Source organism: Mustela nigripes, chromosome 1 (genome assembly GCF_022355385.1).
Source record: "Mustela nigripes isolate SB6536 chromosome 1, MUSNIG.SB6536, whole genome shotgun sequence".
Lineage (NCBI taxonomy): Eukaryota > Metazoa > Chordata > Mammalia > Carnivora > Mustelidae > Mustela > Mustela nigripes.
The window spans coordinates 262,508,400-262,527,206 of record NC_081557.1 but is presented as its reverse complement, the minus strand read 5'-3'; the positions used below and the strand labels follow the sequence as shown (position 1 = coordinate 262,527,206).

At 39.7% G+C, this 18,807-nt stretch overlaps 1 protein-coding gene across 2 annotated transcripts in view; it reads left to right on the top strand.

The window, feature by feature from the left end:
• BTC (betacellulin) overlaps nucleotides 1-18,807 on the top strand; it is a 43,265-nt gene that overhangs the window by 18,740 nt on the left and 5,718 nt on the right. Inside the window, exons 1-3 of one of the 2 annotated variants that reach the window (XM_059397016.1) lie at nucleotides 6,560-6,644; nucleotides 6,877-6,975; nucleotides 14,971-15,088. In XM_059397016.1, the coding sequence (XP_059252999.1) occupies nucleotides 6,608-6,644; nucleotides 6,877-6,975; nucleotides 14,971-15,088 (254 nt within the window). In that variant the 5' untranslated portion in view covers nucleotides 6,560-6,607. Of the gene's footprint in view, nucleotides 1-6,559; nucleotides 6,645-6,876; nucleotides 6,976-14,970; nucleotides 15,089-18,807 lie in introns of those variants that run through there. The other variant, XM_059397007.1, reaches the window with a different exon arrangement.

Below are 18,807 nucleotides of genomic sequence, written 5' to 3'. Positions count from 1 at the left end.
GCTTCAAATAATGAAAATCTGTCATGGGAAAGAGAGATTAGACTTATTCCAGATGATCCCAGTGAGTGGAGTAAAGTTATGGGAAGGCAAAAAACTAGCTTAATGTAAAGCATCACTTATAGAGCCTTAGAAATAAAAGCTCCATAATCTTTTTGAATGAAATGGCTGCAATTGAAAGAATGGATGGAAGGTCTCACGGAAATGGAACGGCTTGGAGGAGAGAGAAGACTCTGTGCTGAAATTAGAAGGCAGGGTTGAGGAACTTTTCCAGAGGATGATTTCAGGAAGTTGAGAATTGCTTGGTAGGATATTTTAATTCCTCGAAGGTTTTTACTAATTCTGAAATTTAATAAAATTGTGACTCTTCTGAATGAAAATCTTATTGTTTTCCACATCTAGGTACCATATTTTCTTTCATTTTCTCTAAAGTATAATCCATACGTTCTCTGATGAAGATAATGATCATTTTAATAACATGTTTTTGAATAAATTATTTTACTATATTATTTCATTTGATTTTCACGAACCAGATTATGGAATGGGCAGGAAACTTGTGATTCTAAGTTTTCTTAAGGAAAAAGTTCAGGATAGATTGTTAATTAATTCAAGGTCACACAGTGAATTAATGACTGAGTTTGGTGATCTTTCCACAAGATAATGAACCTTTCCCATAGAAATTCTTTAAGAAGTGAAAATTTAAGGCTTTGAGGCTGTTTAATTGATTTATAATAAAGCAACACATTCAAAATGAAAGGTATATTTTGGACAAAAAATATTAAAACAGTTTGGAGAGAATTGCAGTGGTTCTCAACCAGGTCAGTTTTCCTCTCAGGGATATTTGGCAATGGTGGGAGATATTTTCGATTGTGACAACTCAGAACTAGAGGGAGAGGTGGGGGTAGGATGTTACCAGCATTTGGAGGGTAAAAGCCAGGGCTAATCATTATTCTGTGCTGCACAGCTTCCCTTAACATGGGATTATCCAGCCCAAATGTCAATAGTGTAAAAGTTGAGAAACCTTTGGGTGTTTTGCATTCAGTTTGAGCCAGATTCCTTTGAACAATGACATGAGATGTATAGAATGTAAAATACCTTTAAGCCCTTATTTTCTAATGACCTTTCATTCACTGAAAATGAAGTGATATTTGCAAAGTTACTAACTTTGACTACAAAGGATCAAAAACTGCAGAAGAGGCCCTGCCTTTCAGACTATGATTTGTAACCTTTTCTGCCTCTACTGGTAGCCCATCTTTTGCCTCTTTCCTATACCTTTGGCTTCTTTCTATCAATTTTCTCTATATTAAAAACAAAAACAAGTCCCCTCCTTTTTTTTTTTTTTTAAATCTGTTCACTAGTCTTTCCCTTCCCTTTGCAGTTGGACATCTTTGAAAAGTAATCTGAGATCATTTGCATACTTCCCATGCCACTAATATTTCTCCCTAATGTTTATCTTCTGGTGTCCCATATGTCTGTGATTGGAACCACAATCCACTCAGCCATTCAAGCTCCAAACTCTGGAGTCATTCTAGACTTCTTTTTTCTCACTTCCCACTCTGTCCCACTAGCCACCAAGTCTTATAAATTTTACTTTGTGAATATCTCTCGTGTTCATTTCTTCTTCCCCATACCCAGTGCCACCCGCTTGGTTTACATGTGTCTGAATAATCTATGCTGGTATTCAAGTAACCTTTTCAAAAAAACAAACACACACACGCAGAACAAACCAAATGAAAAGATTATGTTGTTTCTCACTTAAAGCATTTCAATGACCCCAAACTGGGTGCCTAACAGAATCCAGAGTAATGAAGATGGTCATATTTATTTTTGCCCCAGCCTCCTCTCCATCACAATCCCTACTCACCCTCCAGACAAGCTAGACAAGTTGTATTACTTCCACTGTGTCCTTTTACAAGCTGCCCCTTTTGTTTAGAATGCCTTGGCTAATTACAACTTTATTTACCATTTTCTTAAAAATTAATTTTATTTTTGATAAAGTAATAAATAGACATAGATTTTTAAAAATCCAATAGTGCTAAAAGGTTTATAACAACAAATAGCAGATCTTGGCACCATAATTTCCCTCCTCTCCACCTCTTAGAAGCAACCACTTCTGAATATTTTAAGTGTTTCTTCTGTATTTATGTATTTATCTCCATCTTGCTAAATACCTTGCTTGTAATGCTATTTATTGACTTGTCAAGTTTAGATTTTACCTACTGAGTTCCTCTACTCTCATAATTTCAGTATATTGCTATAGGGGTGATAGTCTAAACATTTAAGAACTGGCACAGCATAGATACTGATTCATCACCGCTGTTTCCCCACATGGTGTATGTGGAACTAATTACTGGCCCTGATTTTTTTTTTATCATTTTTGATATAATAATTTCAATGATCAGTATTTGCATTATTATCATCATATAAATATTATCTACTGCAGAAACAAATAACATCAATGATTATGTTACCTTGCCTACACAATTTTTATCTTCTAGAAGTCACTAACTGATGTGTTAAAAAATCATCTCTTCCTCATTAAAAACTCCCCACAATTCTCATCTTCTCTTTCAAGTCTTTGCAGTTAAGTAGAGTTGACTCTCTATCCTGTGTCACCTCTGCTGTTGTCTTTACTACACTACACCTTAAAGATCTGTGTGTCTACCTTCCTTACCAGAATGTGAGCTCCTTAAGGTCAGTGATAGTATCTGTTATCTTTGAGCCTTCGGTGTCTTGTATCATGGTACTCAATAATATTTGTTGAATTATGGATGGAACAGGAATGCCTTTCCTCTGTGAAGCAGTCTTCAGTATTGAGTAAATGGTTTTGTAAGCATTTCTGCGATTCCTGAGTTGCTCCGTACAGATCACAACTTGAAATTCCTGTCAGGGTCTAGGCAGGTCAAGTAAATGAGCACAGCAAGCCTGATGGTCTGGGGCATTAAAGGGGTCACCTGCTGCTTAGTTGCACCCAGTTGTTGCCAGGAAGCTATTTCACACCGTGTTGCCACAATTTCTGCTTTTTCAGTGGAAGCAGAAAAATCCAGGTTTAATATGAGCTGTAATGATTCAATTGTTTAAAGCCATGCGGATCAAGAAAATGGTTCTTCAGGCTGGATTTGGTTCACGGCCACCAGGTTGTGACTATAACCTGATGTTTGTGGGTGGGGAGAAGAGCACGGGCTACCCCAGTGCCTTGGTTTGCCTGAGAGAGCCTCCTCCCTAGGGTTCCCGTCTGGGGTGCTCCCAGTGGCGTCCGTTCACCAGCTAATGCTGGCATGTGGAGTGATTCATAGCGGAACAGAGTCTGGGCGCAGGCACCAGCCAGCCAGCGTGCTTGAAGGCCCTGCGCAGGGGTTCAGGGCAATCAGAACTCCCTCTGTTAGGTGGAAGTGGAGAATGGTGGGTTAGATGATAAGTGATAGAAAGGAGTGTGAGTGGACTTAAAATTGTATACTAGATGTCAAGCCACATGCCTTTTTGTGTTACCTAATTTTATTTCCACAATATCCTCTTGAAAAATATATTGTCATCCCCAGTTTGTGGATATGGAATCTCTGTAAGATTTAGAGTGTTTTGTAAAATTCCCAATGTTAGAGTAACTCCAGAATTAAGTCCTCCTGACTCTGCCCATGGAGAAAGCTCATGTATGGGAATTTAAAAATGAATTAAACCTATTTTATAATAATAAAGAAATTGATTGATATTTTCCACTAGAAAGAGATACTAAGATTTTTTTAATCTGAAAGTTGTTTTGTTCTTTTATAGACTGATCTGTTCATTTTTTCAACATTTGTGTTCTGTGTTAGTTACCAGGATTACAAAGAAGAGTAAATATATAATCAACATGCTTGGAAAGCCCAAAATGATTTTATGTTTCTGGTTTATTATAAGTGTGAAAGGAGAGTGGCAGTGTTTGGATAAAAGATACGAAAAATCTAGAAATTTGGTGTCCATATTGTGTGTGTGTATTTTTTTTTTGAACCAAAATACTGATATATATATATTTAAGATTTTTATTTATTTATTTGACAGAGATCACAAATAGGCAGAGAGGCAGGCAAAGTGAGAGGAGGAAGCAGGCTCCCTGCTGAACAGAGATCCCGATGTGGGGCTCGATCCCAGGATCCTGAGATCGTGACCAAAGCCGAAGGCAGAGGCTTAACCCACTGAACCACCCAGGTGCCCCTGATACTTGTTTTTTTTTTTTTTTTTAATTTTTATTTATTCTTTAAATTTCTTTCCAGTGTTCCAGAATCCATTGTTTATGCACCACACCCAATGCTCCATGCAATACGTGCCCTCCTTAACACCCACCATCAGATTCACCACCCCCCCAAAACCCTCAGAGTGTTTTTCAGAGTCCATATTCTCTCATGGTTCATCTCCCCCTCCAATTTCCCCCAACTCCCTTCTCCTCTCTGTCTCCCCATGTCCTCCGTGTTACTCCTTATGTTCCAGAAATAAGTGAAACCATATGATAATTGACTTTCTCTGCTTGACTTATTTCACTCAGCATAATCTCTTCCAGTCCCATCCATGTTGCTACAAAAGTTGGGGATTCGTCCTTTCTGATGGAGGCATAATACTCCATAGTATATATGGACCACATCTTCTTTATTCATTCCTCTGTTGAAGAACCAAGAACCAAGCATCTTGGTTCTTTCCAGTTTGGCAACTGTGGCTATTGCTGCTCTGAACACTGAGATACAGATGGCTCTTCATTTCACTACCTCTCTATCTTTGGGGTAAATTTCAATTGGGAAGACATTCCCTTTTTTACTGTTGCAACAAATAAAATGTGCTACTAGAAAATTAGAAAGTGCAAATAAGGAAAATTAAGATAAAAGTCTCCTAACCAATGTGAACAACTCTCTATCTACTTACTTACCCAACTTTTTGATTATCTATCTATATGGGCCTATTTTATACTATTATCACACACTGATGCAGACAAACACACAAATCCCACTACATTATTATTCTATAGTCTCAGTCTCTCTCTCTCAGGAATATATCAAAATGTTCTATTACTGTTTGAATTATGCTTGAATGGCATTTTATTGCATGAAAATAGTTCCGTGTATTTAGTCAACTCTATCTTTATAAATACTTAGGGAATTTCCAAGTTTTTAGAACCCGTGTTATGTAGAGAATTTTTCAGTTACATCTTTTTATGTATCTTGGATTATTTCCTTCTGAATAATTACTAGAAATGAAATAATTGCATTTTTTTGGGTATTTTTGCTTTTAGCACATACAGTACTAATTTGTCCTCCAGTAAAGAAGTGCTAATTTACCCAATATCAGTGGATTTGAGTTTCTATTTCTATTCACTATTTCCAATGTTAATTACCACCTTTTTAAATTTTTTTGAAACTTTTCTAATTAGATACCTAGCAAAGAGTCTCCATATTGAAAGATTCTTTTTGAAAACTCTTTGGCCTTTGAACTTGCCAGATACTATTGTGTTCAGGCGCAACAGTCTCACTTCGTGTTACGGCTAATTGGTTAGCTGATTGCCTGTCTTACTAGCTTCGGAGCCCTTTGAGGGTAGAGTCTGTCCTGTCCACCTGTGTTTTTCTGCATGCTCATGGATGTTTGCTGAACTGAGCTGAATTATAGAACATGCACAGTTTAGAAACCATTGGCTAGGTGGATAAATGTCAATATACCCAGTGGGCAAGTTATCCGATTCCTGCCAGGTACATAATAATGAGTAATTTAAGTGAGCATTGATTACATGCCAACAATGTGTTGTTTTGTATACTTACCTGATTGAATCCTCACAGTAATGCTCTGAAGAGGAGATAATAATTATCTCCATTTTGCCAATGAGGAAATTGAGAGGTTATGAAATTGGCACAAGGTACATGACTCTAAAGTGGCAAAACCAGGTCATGAACTCAGGTCTAGCTAACTCCCAAGCCACTCATCTCTCCACATCTGCCCTCCCTTACCTTTTGCCCTCTCCATCTTCTTATTATGTGGCCAATCTTGTCACATCTGTAAGTGTCTCTCAGCATCTTGTACTCTTCGCCCCTTGTTGGATTATTTTAAAGTAAATCTTGGAAACATTAATTTCATTAATAAGTATTTAAATTTATATCTTTAAGACATATGGGTTCTGTTTTTTTATCCTGAACCACAATATGATTATCACCCTTAAAATTATCTGTAGTAATTCCTTAATATTATCCAATGTCTAGTCAGGGTCAAATTTCTCAGATTAGCTCATTAGTGACTTTTTACAGTTGATTTTCTTGAATCAGGTCCACACAAGAACTACCCATTGTATTTTAAACTGTTCTAACCAACACACAGTATTCCGCTCTCCACCATCCTTTCCATGAGGTTTGTCCTTCTCAGCAACAGGAGTACCCAGCTGAGGGAAGGTGCAATTTTCAAATAGTTTCCACAAATTGAATATCTAGTTCACATATCTCAAGAAGGAAGTACGAACAATAGTTAGTACCTGAGAAACGTCGAATCGGTATGGAATGGAGAGGGTACGTGTTCTCCATTCTCCCTGGAGATTTATCCGTGTATCTGTGCAGCAGCTGAGAACCCTTTCTATTCCTCTGCTTCTGTGATGTCTCCATCATAAACTATGGCCAAGTCTCTTCACTCAAGATGCATAGTTACATGTAAGTGATGTTGGCTTGAAAATTCTGTCCTTGTCCTTGAGGGTGAAAAATTTAGACTTGCTGGTCTGTGTACCCACTCCCACGCCAGGCCCCTTGCTGTGGGAGAATGCCTTGGAAATGAAAGTCACAGGCTTGTTATTTTCATAAACAGGTCATGACTTTGGTAGAGTACTTTGCATTAAGGAGATTTTCAACTTTTCATGCTTGTTTTGGTTCTGTTTTGAACTTGAAGGTCTAGTGATCCTCCACTGTGTTGTGGCAGATGGGAATTCAACCAGGAGTCCTGAAAAGGATGGCCTTCTCTGTCAAGATCCTGGGGAAAACTGCGCAGGTAATGCTTAACAAGTGATACATTTGTATTTTATCAGCCTCATGTGCAATCTTGGAAAGCTGATTTCCTTAATTTTAATTTTTAATACTCATGTAATCATAAAACTAGGTAGTTTTTTGAGCACATACGAATGTCCCAGGCTCTCTGCCAAGTGCTGTATGTATAGTAATGCCTTTGTTCCTCACAAGGGTCCACTGAGCTGGATAGTATTTTTGACTTTATTTCAAAGTGAAGCCCAAAAAGATTAAGTAACTTGCCAAAAGTCACAGAGCCGGTAAATTGCAAATCTGGGATTCACACTCAGGTCTTTCTGATTCCAGGGTTTCCATTTTTAATAATTATACTATTTTAGGTGTCACATGTGTGTCCTCCAGACTCTAGCATGGAATATCTTGGAATAGATTCATAAAAAGTTGGCATATTCTATTCAGATTATTTTTTTTCTATTCCACAACTTAAAAGAAGGGGGAAAGGCAATGACTTTTACATATTTTTTACCTTAGAGATGCTTGATTCAGTATTCTCAAAGCCATTAGTCCAAAGAAAGAATGAGTCTTGATAAGAGATCAAATAATAAATATTTTAGGTCTTGTGGGCCATGCAGCCTTTTTACAGCTACTCAGCTTGGCCATTGTATTGTGAAAGCAGCCATAGACACATTGCAAATGAGCAACTTTAGATCTATTTTAATAAAACTTTATTTAGAGAAATAAGCTGTGGGCCAGATTTGGCCATTGGACCATAGTTTGATGACCCCTAGTCTGTCCTTTTTATAGACTGAATGGTCTGGTCTTCTGGGGTTGTTTCTGTTTTAAAATAAAACAAAGGCCAATTCTAAAAGTAGGTTGGAGAGAGCCTCCTGTATTCCCTGGAAACTTTTTGGAGCTGGGAGGGTAGTGACTTGTTGTTAAGTGCTCCTTTCCTAGCACCCTGCAGAAGTCATAACTGAGCCAGGAACATACTGAGCAAGTTGTCCTGTTGTGAGTCATCAGTTCCAGCCCAATCTTCCTCTTTCTTTCTCCATACTAGTAGGTGGTCTGGAAAGTGCCCACATAATGTGGAATCCATTGGTGTCTTAGGTCATGCTTGTGTGGGTCTTGTCACTCATGTAGAGAGAAGAATAAGGCAAATTTTATCTTCAGTTGAGTTTTAAATAGCTTCAGCGATGGCATTTTCACATTTCTTTTGGGAGATTATTCTGTCATCCAGTGATTGAGAGTATTAAAAAACCTGCCTCATCATTATCTTAAATGTGTTGCCTATTTTTTTTAAACTTTAGTAAGAATATTTAAATATGAGATCTACACTTTTAACAAAATTTGAAGTGTAGAGTATAAGATTGTTAACTATAGGCAGGATGTTGTACAGTATATCTCTTGAAATTATTCATCTTGCATAACCCAAACTTTGTACCCATTAAACAGCGACTTCTCATTCCCCCCCCCCCCCCCCCCCCGCAACCCCCAGCCCCTGGAAACTACCATTCTGCTCTCAGCTTCTGTGGATTTGGCTATTTAAATACCTTTATAAGTAGAATCATGTGTTTGTTTTTCTATAACTGGCTTACTTACCTTAGCATAATGCTCCCAAGGTCCATCTGTGTTGTTGCAGATGGCAAGAATTTCTGCTTTTTTAAGGCTGAATAATATTCCACTGTTTGCATAAACCACATTCATTCTTATTTTGATGGATATTTAGGTTATTTCCACATCTTGGCTGTTGTGTATAGTGCTGCAATAAACATGGGAGTATGAGTATGTCTTTGGATTCTTATTTCAATATTTTTGGTTAAATACTCAGAGGTTGGAATGCTGGATCATATGGTAGTTCTGTTTATCAGTATTTTTTTTTTTCTCTGTAGTATTTCCCATAGCAGCTATAGGTTGTCTTTTCGGTCTATTAATTGTTTCTTTACCGTGCAGAAGATTGTTGGCTTGTTTAAAGTCACACAGTAAGTGGGGTAGCCTACCACAAATGCGGAGAGATCGGGTCTAGAATGTATAATTGTTATTCACCTTGCTAAACTGCTGGAATCACGTGGGAAGATCTCAATGCTGAATATGCAAAGAAAATTCTGGAAAATAATCCTTGAAAGTAAAGCCCAAAAGGGAAAAACTGTTCTTGAAAAGGAATTAATGTGGAGCAGGAGCATAGTGTCTATATTGTCTGTGCGACCTTGGGCAAGTCACTTAAGCTTTGAGACACTCGTTTGCAACCTGGAAAATTAAGAAATAAATCAGATGATCTTTAGGAGTTGTTCTCGTTTCTAAATGATTTTATAATTTTATTTTCAAATAGCCCCAATCTCTAAGCATTTCATTTTTATTTTGTCCTTTTCTGTCTTGAGGAAGGAAAATATTCATTCCTACCAATGCTTCTGTGTATCAGCAATGCAGCAGACCCTTTTCAAGGTACCCTGGATGCAATAAGGAACAACATGGCCAAGGATGAGGTTGTAGAGGTAATGGGGAAAGAGAGGTAAAGTGTAATGTCATGGAGAGCCTTGCTGGGGATTATAAAACCTTCAGCTCTGAGTTTTAATAACATCATTCAGTGTCTGTGTGCAGATGAGCGGGGACAGAAAGAAGCAGGGAGACTAGTTAGAAATTGTTGCCATGGAGACTACTTCTGGTCTAGAGATAAATGTCACGCTTAGACCAAGGGAGTAGAGATGGAAGGAAAAGTGAATATATTTTAAACCAATGGAATTTTCTGACGAATTGAATGTAGAGTAAAAGAGATAGACATCGAAGTGACTCTAAGATATGTGGCCTGAATCATAGAAAGAAAGTAGGTTTCGTTTACTAAGATGAGGAAAGACCAGATATGAGGGGGGAAATCAGGTGTTCCATTTGGGGAGTGTCAATTTCAAATGCCAGTTAGACAACCAGGTGGAGATGTTCATTGTGCTGTGGGACACTGAAGGAAGACATCTGGAATGGAAACATAAATTTGGGATTGTTACCATAAAGGCATTCAAAGCTAGGAAATGCCCAGAAAGGGAGTGTAAAGAGAAGAGATGAGAAAGCACTGAGTCCCAAAGCATTGTAAAATTTAGATTCTGGGGGATACAGGAAAGAACCAGCAAAGGAGACCAAGCAAAGGAGGCGTTATATACACTGGAATCCCATAACACGTACTCTCAAAAAACAAAAGAAATACAAGTTTTCTTCTTGTCCAGTTTTCTTTATGTGCCCCCCTGCTGAATAATTTTAAATGTACAAATACACTCACACACCAACACTAAGTTATTTTTTTCTTCCTTTAAAGGGATAGAATGAGAAAGGGAGCTCTAAGTGAAGGCCCTCCCCTGTAAGCTAAGAAATCCTTGGCCTAACCCTCCGGGTTAAAACACATGCCGATCTGTTCTGATTAACCCCCTTCAAAAGCACATTCTAGTAACACTGGAAGGTTAACAAATACATCTGTGAGACCTTTTTTTCTTTATCTGGAGTCACCAACTCTTACATTTCTGTGGAAAACGGCATTGGATGTAACACAAATAGGAGTCCTCAGATAAGAGAGATTTTCAAATTTTGAACTTCTTCAAGGGCAGTATGAATTTATATTCCCCTGTCTCCAGGAGATAGTTGGCAAGATAAGAAGGAAAATTAACTTAGAAAATATAAAACTTTCTTCCTCACCTCCCGACTTAAGAAGGTTGTGAAGGGAGGAAACCCCTATTGGGAAGTTGCCAGGAAGTCAAGGACTAGAAGATTAAAGGCTTAGCCTCTACTTCATAGACTGGAAGATATGTCTCTGCAAACTTAAACTTCTCTGTCCACTAGCTGCTCCTTTTTTAAGGTCGAATATCTATTGGGGTGGGGGAAGAAAAATTTATAGGTTTATTTTACTCCCTCTCTCTCATTGTTAACACGGATGGGAATTTCATCTCAAAATTTAGGCCTGCCTTTTAAATCTCTTGCACAGAGATTTAACTGCGTATTTACCTAGGGGGTTAGAGATACTATGCGGTTATCACACTGTAATGAGAATTACATAAAACATATTACCCTTGAAGCTGATTTTAGAAAAGCTGATGATATTGATATAATTTATAAAATCATTAAGTAGATTTATAATGAGCACACCTGGAAGAACTAAGTGAACGTTTTATGAAAAGTAAAGCTAATGTATCAATTCTGAGGAGTTTTAAACATAAAACATCCCAAGGCCTGATTGGGTTTGAGAATAAGAATTATCTCTAAGAAGGACCAGGGAACTGTGTTGTTTAATCAAAGCATCCATCAAAATGAGAAAAATTCCATCCCTAAACTACATCATTTGATTGTGTGTGCTCTTCCTCCACTGAAGTCTGACCCAAGATGAATCTATCACATCTCATCTAAATGTTCATAGGACCCAAGGAAGGCAACCACTTCTTGTCTGTCTGCCCATATGATGGAAACAAAGATGTTCTTACGTAGAATTAGATATTGTCATACACCTACCTGCAGGAACCCTCATAGTTTCTTACTTAATTGTCTTTAGAATCTTTGGAACTTGGCATCCCAAGAAGAGACCGAGGTATGTTAACCTGCGGCGCCCAGCCGCTTGAGAGTTTGTGCTGACATTTTTCAGTATGTGGGACCGACGGACTTACTCCCATAGAATGTTTTGGTTTTGGAAATGTGGATTGGAAAAGAGTAAGGTGGGAGGGAAAAAAGATCAATTAGTTTCCACCACCTCCAGTGTGAGGGGAGTTTTCACATTAGGTTTTCAAGACCAGGTCATTTGCTTCTCAACAAAGAAACACAATACATGGGACGAATTATTCTTTTGTCATAGGATTAACTTCTTGATAAACATCTCTGCAGTGGAAGGGTAGGCCTTGCCATCCCTTGCTCAATGTCATCAGGTCTCAAGATAGGCAGAAAATGTTAGATTTCACAGTTGTTCAATTTTCAGATAATGTGACCTTGATGAGTAACAGATGAAGGCACCTGGATTTGAGGGGGCCCTTTGGAAAGGGTTATGCTGATAAGCCTTCCCATTTCCATCAGAGAGAAACGATGATCCCATCAGTTTGGGGAGGTGGGCGGAGGGCCGCGCCGTATGTGCGATGTAGTTTTCTCCAGTTTTTAAAGTTCCATAGAGAAATCACTGGACGTTTTCTGCTTGGTGGCATGGAAGGGCTTTTAAACCCGAATAATGCTGGGATATTTAAGATCGTGTTTATTTGGCAAAGGAGAGAGCTCTGTGAATAATTCAGACAGGGCCTGGCAACCATTTCCCTGGCCTGGGTCTGTGCTGCTTGGATGGGCCGAGGCCGGTCAGGTCACGGCACCCAGTAGCTGCTGGTCAAGGCACTTTTTGGTATCTTGCTGTGTAGGGGCTTTATTAAAAGGCTGGCTACATTTAAAGGAGCACAACAACTAGAGGAAGTAGGAAAGCTCAGGAAACAAAGCCACATAGCTTAGCTTAATGTCAGGTTTGCGTTGCAAAGAAGGAAGGACCTTTCTGGACCATAGCAGATCTATCACTAAGTCTTACAGCTTCTTAAATCCATCTCCTAGACCTCCGTGCCCCTGCTGCAGGCCTACGTCACGGGTTTACATGGCTCAGGCAGTGGCTTTCTCCTTGCTCGCAGCCTCTTCCTACTCGAATCCAATCTTCAGCTTCCTACGAATGCACTGATACAATGCTAAACTCAAAGAGCAGAGTTCGTACATATACCATTTAATTTAATCTATAAGAACCTTCTTCAGCTCTCTCCTGTCTTGTATTTGAAGTGTAAACACCTCAGCCTACTGATGTGAGGTCTCTAACTTCCATTCACAGCTGCCCTCAGCTGTTCCCCACCAGGTCCCCTACATCTCCATTAAATCTGCCTCCTTCCTGCCGCCGGATCAGGCTTGCGTATTCCTGACTCTGAGCTTTTGTTTCCAACATTCTCCACAAGTGCACAGCTTGCTTACCTCCTCCTAAAAAAGCAATCCGTATTTTCCAGAACTTTCTCTTTTATTAGATAAACACTCTTTGTAATGATACAAGTTCTCTTAGAATTGCCAAGATTTTTAAGATTCTAGAATCAACTCAGTTACAGAGAACTTGATGGTCTGGGGTCCTCTGCTAGGAAGTTCTGCATGAGTTCTTATTTGAGATCCACAACAGCCCTCCACTGTAGATGGTATCATCTTCAGTGTCCAGGTGGGGAAACTGAGGCTCAAACAGCTTTGTAACCTTACCCAGAGACGAGATAGGCTTTACTCTTTTGATGTTTTCCAGGGCTTGCTTACTACAGGGCTCTGGAAATAGAAAGTACGAATGGAAGTTGACTGATAAGTTTATTTGCCAAAACATACAGATCTTTGTTTTTGAGACACTTTGCAGTTATTTCTGGAAGAAATTTCAGTAAGAATCCCATTGACTGGCATGCGTGGGAGCAAATGTCTGGCATGCACAAGCTGTCAGCATAGCTGGTAACCAAGTCACCAACCAAAACCAGGTCAGCCGGTTCCTCAGCGACGTTCTGCCGCCCCCTGAAACTTTGTGACCTGGCATCACAGGAATTCGCTGGTTATAGATCATTCCAAGTTCTTGGCAATTCCTCTTCCTGGTGGCCCTGGGCAATTATATGTACTCATTTTTATCATATTAATTAAGAAGTTTTAGGAGTCGTTACTATGAATGTCATCGGGATGGCAGGTGCCACACCAAAGCTTGTGTGAAATGACCTTCTGAAGTGAACATCGTGGTCTTTCTGGCTCCACAGGTGTCCGAGTCCTGTGTGCTGCTGGTCACACCATGACTGTGGAAAAGTCTAACCCTGGGTCAGAGCTCGCTTGTTGGCTGTAGTTCTGGGTGTGGGCACGCGTCTGGTGTGGATCAGCTCATGGGCCACAAGTCACTGTCTCTGTACTGTTTCTTTTGTCAATCCTTATCTATTAAAACCTTCTACATGCAAGCAGGGGAGAAACTTTGACATATTACTGTCCCAGTTTAAAAATTTAGGCAAGGAAAACTCTAAAAGGTAAGACAAGGAATACGGAGCAGGATCAAATCCTGCAAATGAAGCTTCCAGTATTTTCCTCTTTCTTCAGAGCAAGAGAAATCATTCAGGGGTTAAATGAGGGAGAATCTCTCATTCAGGCAAGCGTGACTTCTGGGTGCCTCAGGCTGAGAGCACATGACAGCTACCTGCTGAACAGCTGGCTTGGCTGAGTGCCAGAGTCCGGCAGTCAAGGGCTCTGGGGCAAGACCCACTGCATCTGGGTCTCGCTTCTGCCCTTTAACTCGCATGTGATCTTGGAAGGTGACTTAGCCTTCATGTGTTGTTCTTTGTTCATTTGTTAATGTGAGATTAGGATGATGCTTACCTCACAAGGCTGTTATAAGCATTAAATTAACATATATATATTATTATATAATTTATATTGTTATATGCATTGTTAACATATATATATTATTATATTATACTTACCGAGCTGGATACTGGTTATATATATATATTAATTAATTAATATATATAAATATATCAATATATACTATATAAATAAATAAAAATATAAATAAAAATATAAATATATAATTAATTAAAATATATAATATATTAATATATATAGCTGGTTATATATATAACCAGCATCCAGCTTGGTAAGTGTTATGTGCATGTTTAAGGAAAAAAAGGAAAGGAAAGGGAAGGTCTTTTTTTTTTAATGGAAAAAAACAAGTCTCTGTAGCCTTCACAGAAAGAGTAGCCTTCTCTCATCGCGACTATGCTTTCCCCTTTAAGCAAAGCCGAGGTTTCTGAGAGCCAGGCTGGACATAAATCTTAATTAAAATATGCAACATTCCCACCAAGATCCCCAAGACCCTATCTCTAGAGCTATCTGGGGACCACGCAAGTCTGGCTTGTATCCCAGCGCGCAGAGAAGGAGAACCGAGAAGCTGGAGCCGGTTCAGCAGGAAACCTCCGCGCAGAGGGGAACGGGTTCTCGACCCACGGGTGTCCGCGAGGCCAGTGCACTGACGGCGCCTTTTCTCACTTGGCAGCTACCACCGCGCGGTCGAAGCGGAGGGGCCACTTCGCGCGCTGCCCCAAGCAGTACAAGCACTACTGCATCCAAGGGCGATGTCGCTTCGTGGTGGCCGAGCAGACGCCGTCGTGCGTGTAAGTGGGGCGCAGCCGCCGCAGGGGCAGGTGCGGGCCGGGGCGTGCGGGGACAGGGAGGCCGAGCCCCCGAGCCTAGGTCGGGTCCCCTTTCCCCGGTCCTGGCCGCCCCCGCCCCCGCCCCCGCCCCCAACCCCTGCCACGTGCCTCGGGCCCCTTTGGGCGGCTCCTCGGGGAGAAACTGGGGACACTTTCCTCCTGAACCGAGCCCGGATGGGCTCCGGTCCGCGTCCAAGCAGAGCCTCTGCCCAGCCTGAGCGCTTTAGCCTCCGTCCCTCTGGAAGCGAATTCTGGCCCGTGCGAGGCAGTTCGTAGTCAGCGTCAATACGGAGGATTTTCTGCCGAGGAAAAGCTACTCTCGTAGGCGTCCACTCGGGCCGGGCCCTGAGCCTGTTGGGAAGCGCAGGTTGGCAAGGCTGATCCTTAGGAAGCGGCGGGGAGGACACTGCTCCCTCCACCTCGTGGGACACTGAGGCCGAGTTTGATTTTATTCAGGCACAAACCACTTTTTTGAAAAAAAAAAAAAAAAAATTATTTTCTTCTAAAGAGATGTCCCTCTCAGTGTCTTTTGAGACCTCTCCTGATGGATGAGCAACGTGATTGTTTAAGTATAATATTGACGGAAGTTCATAGAATGTGTATGTTTTTACGTGGATTTCCTACAGTATACGTTTTTTTTATTTCCCCATAAGTGTCTCAGAACAGAGATTCCAAACCCTAATTTAGTGAAACATGTAAGGGTCATGGATGCCATCAAAATTTAATTAAAATTAAATTTAATTAAAAAATAAATACACTGGTTGATACTGACAAGGGAGTAAGAATTGCTAATGTAAGGAAATTTTAAAAAATGTGTGTGTTTGTGTGTGTGTTGGGAAAGAATAGAGCTGCTTTCTTTCTTTCCTTTTATTTATTTTATTTTTTTTAATTTCCTCTAATTGCTCACTGGCTTAAGAGACTATATTGAGTTTTAAAAAAATATTTATTTTTATTTTTTATTTTATTTCTTTTAGAGAGAGAGGGTATGCATGCTCACACAAGCATGGCTCTTGATGGGGGGTAGAGTTGAGAATCTTAAGCAGGCTCCACGCCCAGTGCAGAACCCTACCCGGGGCTCAATCTCAAAACCCTGAGATCGCTACCTAAGCCATAATCAAGAGTTGGACACTTAAACGACTGAGCCATCCAGGTGTCCCAAGTTTTAAAAATATTAATGGTCTTTAACCCAGTACATTTTTCCAACTTATCCCTAGGTCTGCAAATTTATTGTTCTTTAATATTCCTACGTTCCAAAATGAAAACCAAACGTGTAATCTACCTGCCCAAGATCAAAACACAGATCATATCCTTCAGTGTGAGGTTAAAACTCATTTCCATGGCCTCTGCAAGCTCTTCTGATCCTGGCTTACCTTCCTAGCCATATCTCTCACTGTATGCCCAAATGTTCCTCTGAAATCCTACATTCCTTTTCATGCTTTATCACACAAGCTCCCACAGTCCTGAGAGCTTATCATTACTGATGTTTTAGGTGTAACTCGGACATCAGCTCCTCCCGGACCCCAGCTTTGGCATTGAGTTTCCTTTCTCAGACACATACTCAGGTCTGTTAGATGTCCTTTCCCTGAGATCCAGTCACCCTCCTATGAAAACTCTTTTCCTCTGGAGCATGGCTGTTGGTTTCTTTGAGAGTCCCTTCTGAGTCTGTGAGCACCTAAAGGTGGGTCTTGTGGCTTATTCATTTTTTGTGTTCCAGGGCCAAGCACAGCGCCAGAATTTAATAGGTGTTCAGGAAATGACCAGTGAATAAGTAAATAAGTCCCTCTAGCATGGTCCGTCTAAAGTTATGCTGTCAAAACTAAGAACAACTTCCTCTGGGCCAAGAACAGCTTCTTAGTGGTAAAAAGCTATAGAATCAATGGGAAGCTGAAGAACATAGGAGTCAGGACACAGATTTTTGATTCAGGTAGACCTAAGTTAAGATTTTTGTCTGCACCAATTATAAGCACTGTTAATAGTGGGTCTGTTACCTTTCCTGGGCCTCAGTTTATCTACTACAAAAGGATGTAGTAATATTGCCCTCTCAGGTGTTGAAAATAAAGCAATCTGTTAAAAAAAAAATCCTTATTATAGTACCCAGCACAGAGTAGACGTTCCATAAATTGTACCACTGAGATGAGTGGAACATATTTGATGTGACTTGACCTTTTGAGTGACTTGACATAGTATAGGTTTAGACAAAACCCTCTTGCCATAGGGGACTCTGCTATCCTGAAAAACCAGAGGTACCTCCTTTTGCTTGGAATTACAGGAATTGTGGACTCCTGTTTTTACATTAAAAAAAAAAAAATGGTGTGTTTCCAATAACTCAAATCCCTTGAGTCTTCTCAGTATTTTCTTAGAATGGGGATGATTTGTTTCCAGACACATACCTTTTATTTATTTATGCAGCACAGTTCATTTAAGCAGGGTTGCATGTGCTTGGGGCAAAAACTCGAGTCAAACTTCCTGAGTTTGAATCCCAGTCCCACTCATGTAATTTCTCTATATCTCTGTTATTAATAAATGGCAGCTATCTCAAAAGATGTTATAAGGATCAACTGATGTAATAGTTAACAAGTCTCTTACAATAGTGTCTGTGATTATTTCACAACAGTGATCTTAAATCTGGTTTGCCAGAATCCTGAAGGGTCATGGGAATCTTTAAAAATTATTTTACATTTTGTAAGATGCTTATTAAATACAAACTCATGTATTCAGTTATTCAGCATTTAATAAACATCTACTAGGATCTGGCCCTCTTGATTCTCTTCCACTAAAATCACCATTAGCTGATATGTTACTGGTTTGCTGAGAAGGGACTAGCATAAGAGCCACTATATAACTTGGCTATGGACATGTTTGACCTTCTTGCATGACCTTATCAGGTTATAGCTTGCAGGTAGTACTGCTTACTGAGAAATTCAATTAAAGCTTGGTTAAGCCACTGAACCCAGAACTTATCATTAGAAAAACATTCTGAAAGAGCAGCAAGTAACTGCTGTGTATTTTATGGGCAAGTTATTGTTTAAAAATGCCATATTCAGTAAATTTGTTAGAGAAACAAGCTAATTGGAAGAGACTATATTTGTAAGATCTTAATTATGACCTTAAAAAAAAAAACCTCTTTAAAAAATATCCCTCTCACACATGTAATTAAATGTGATTTTCCCCTCCAGTGCCTTTCCTATGTGTAAGAGACTTTTGATATTTCAGATATTTCTAAGCTCTCTTCCTGTGATTTTGACCTTGTGACAAAGATGCCTGGCTATCTTGCAGGAAGCAATTTTCCCTCATACATCCTTGGGGTCCTTTTGCAATAGATGCCATTAGATATCTTTTCTCTTTTGCTTGCATTGAGCCTCACCTTTCAATTGATGGCCGTGGCTGAGCTAGTTTTTGTTGTAGTTGTTTCAAGCATTATATCAGTTATAATGTTGGCGTTAAAGGATCTCCTTACTTGCGCAAGATAGGCTTTGTGGGAATTAACTACCTTGCTCCTATCAAACATAACCTATAGATTGGCCTGGCAAATAGATCCTTTGTTTAAAAGATAAAAACAGAACAAAATAAACAAAGCCAAGAAAACCAACCTAGGTTACAGAGAAATCTGTTTAAGAAGCAGAATTTCATCTTTTTGAGGTTTATATGATTGTATATGCCACCACTATCTCTTTTGTTTT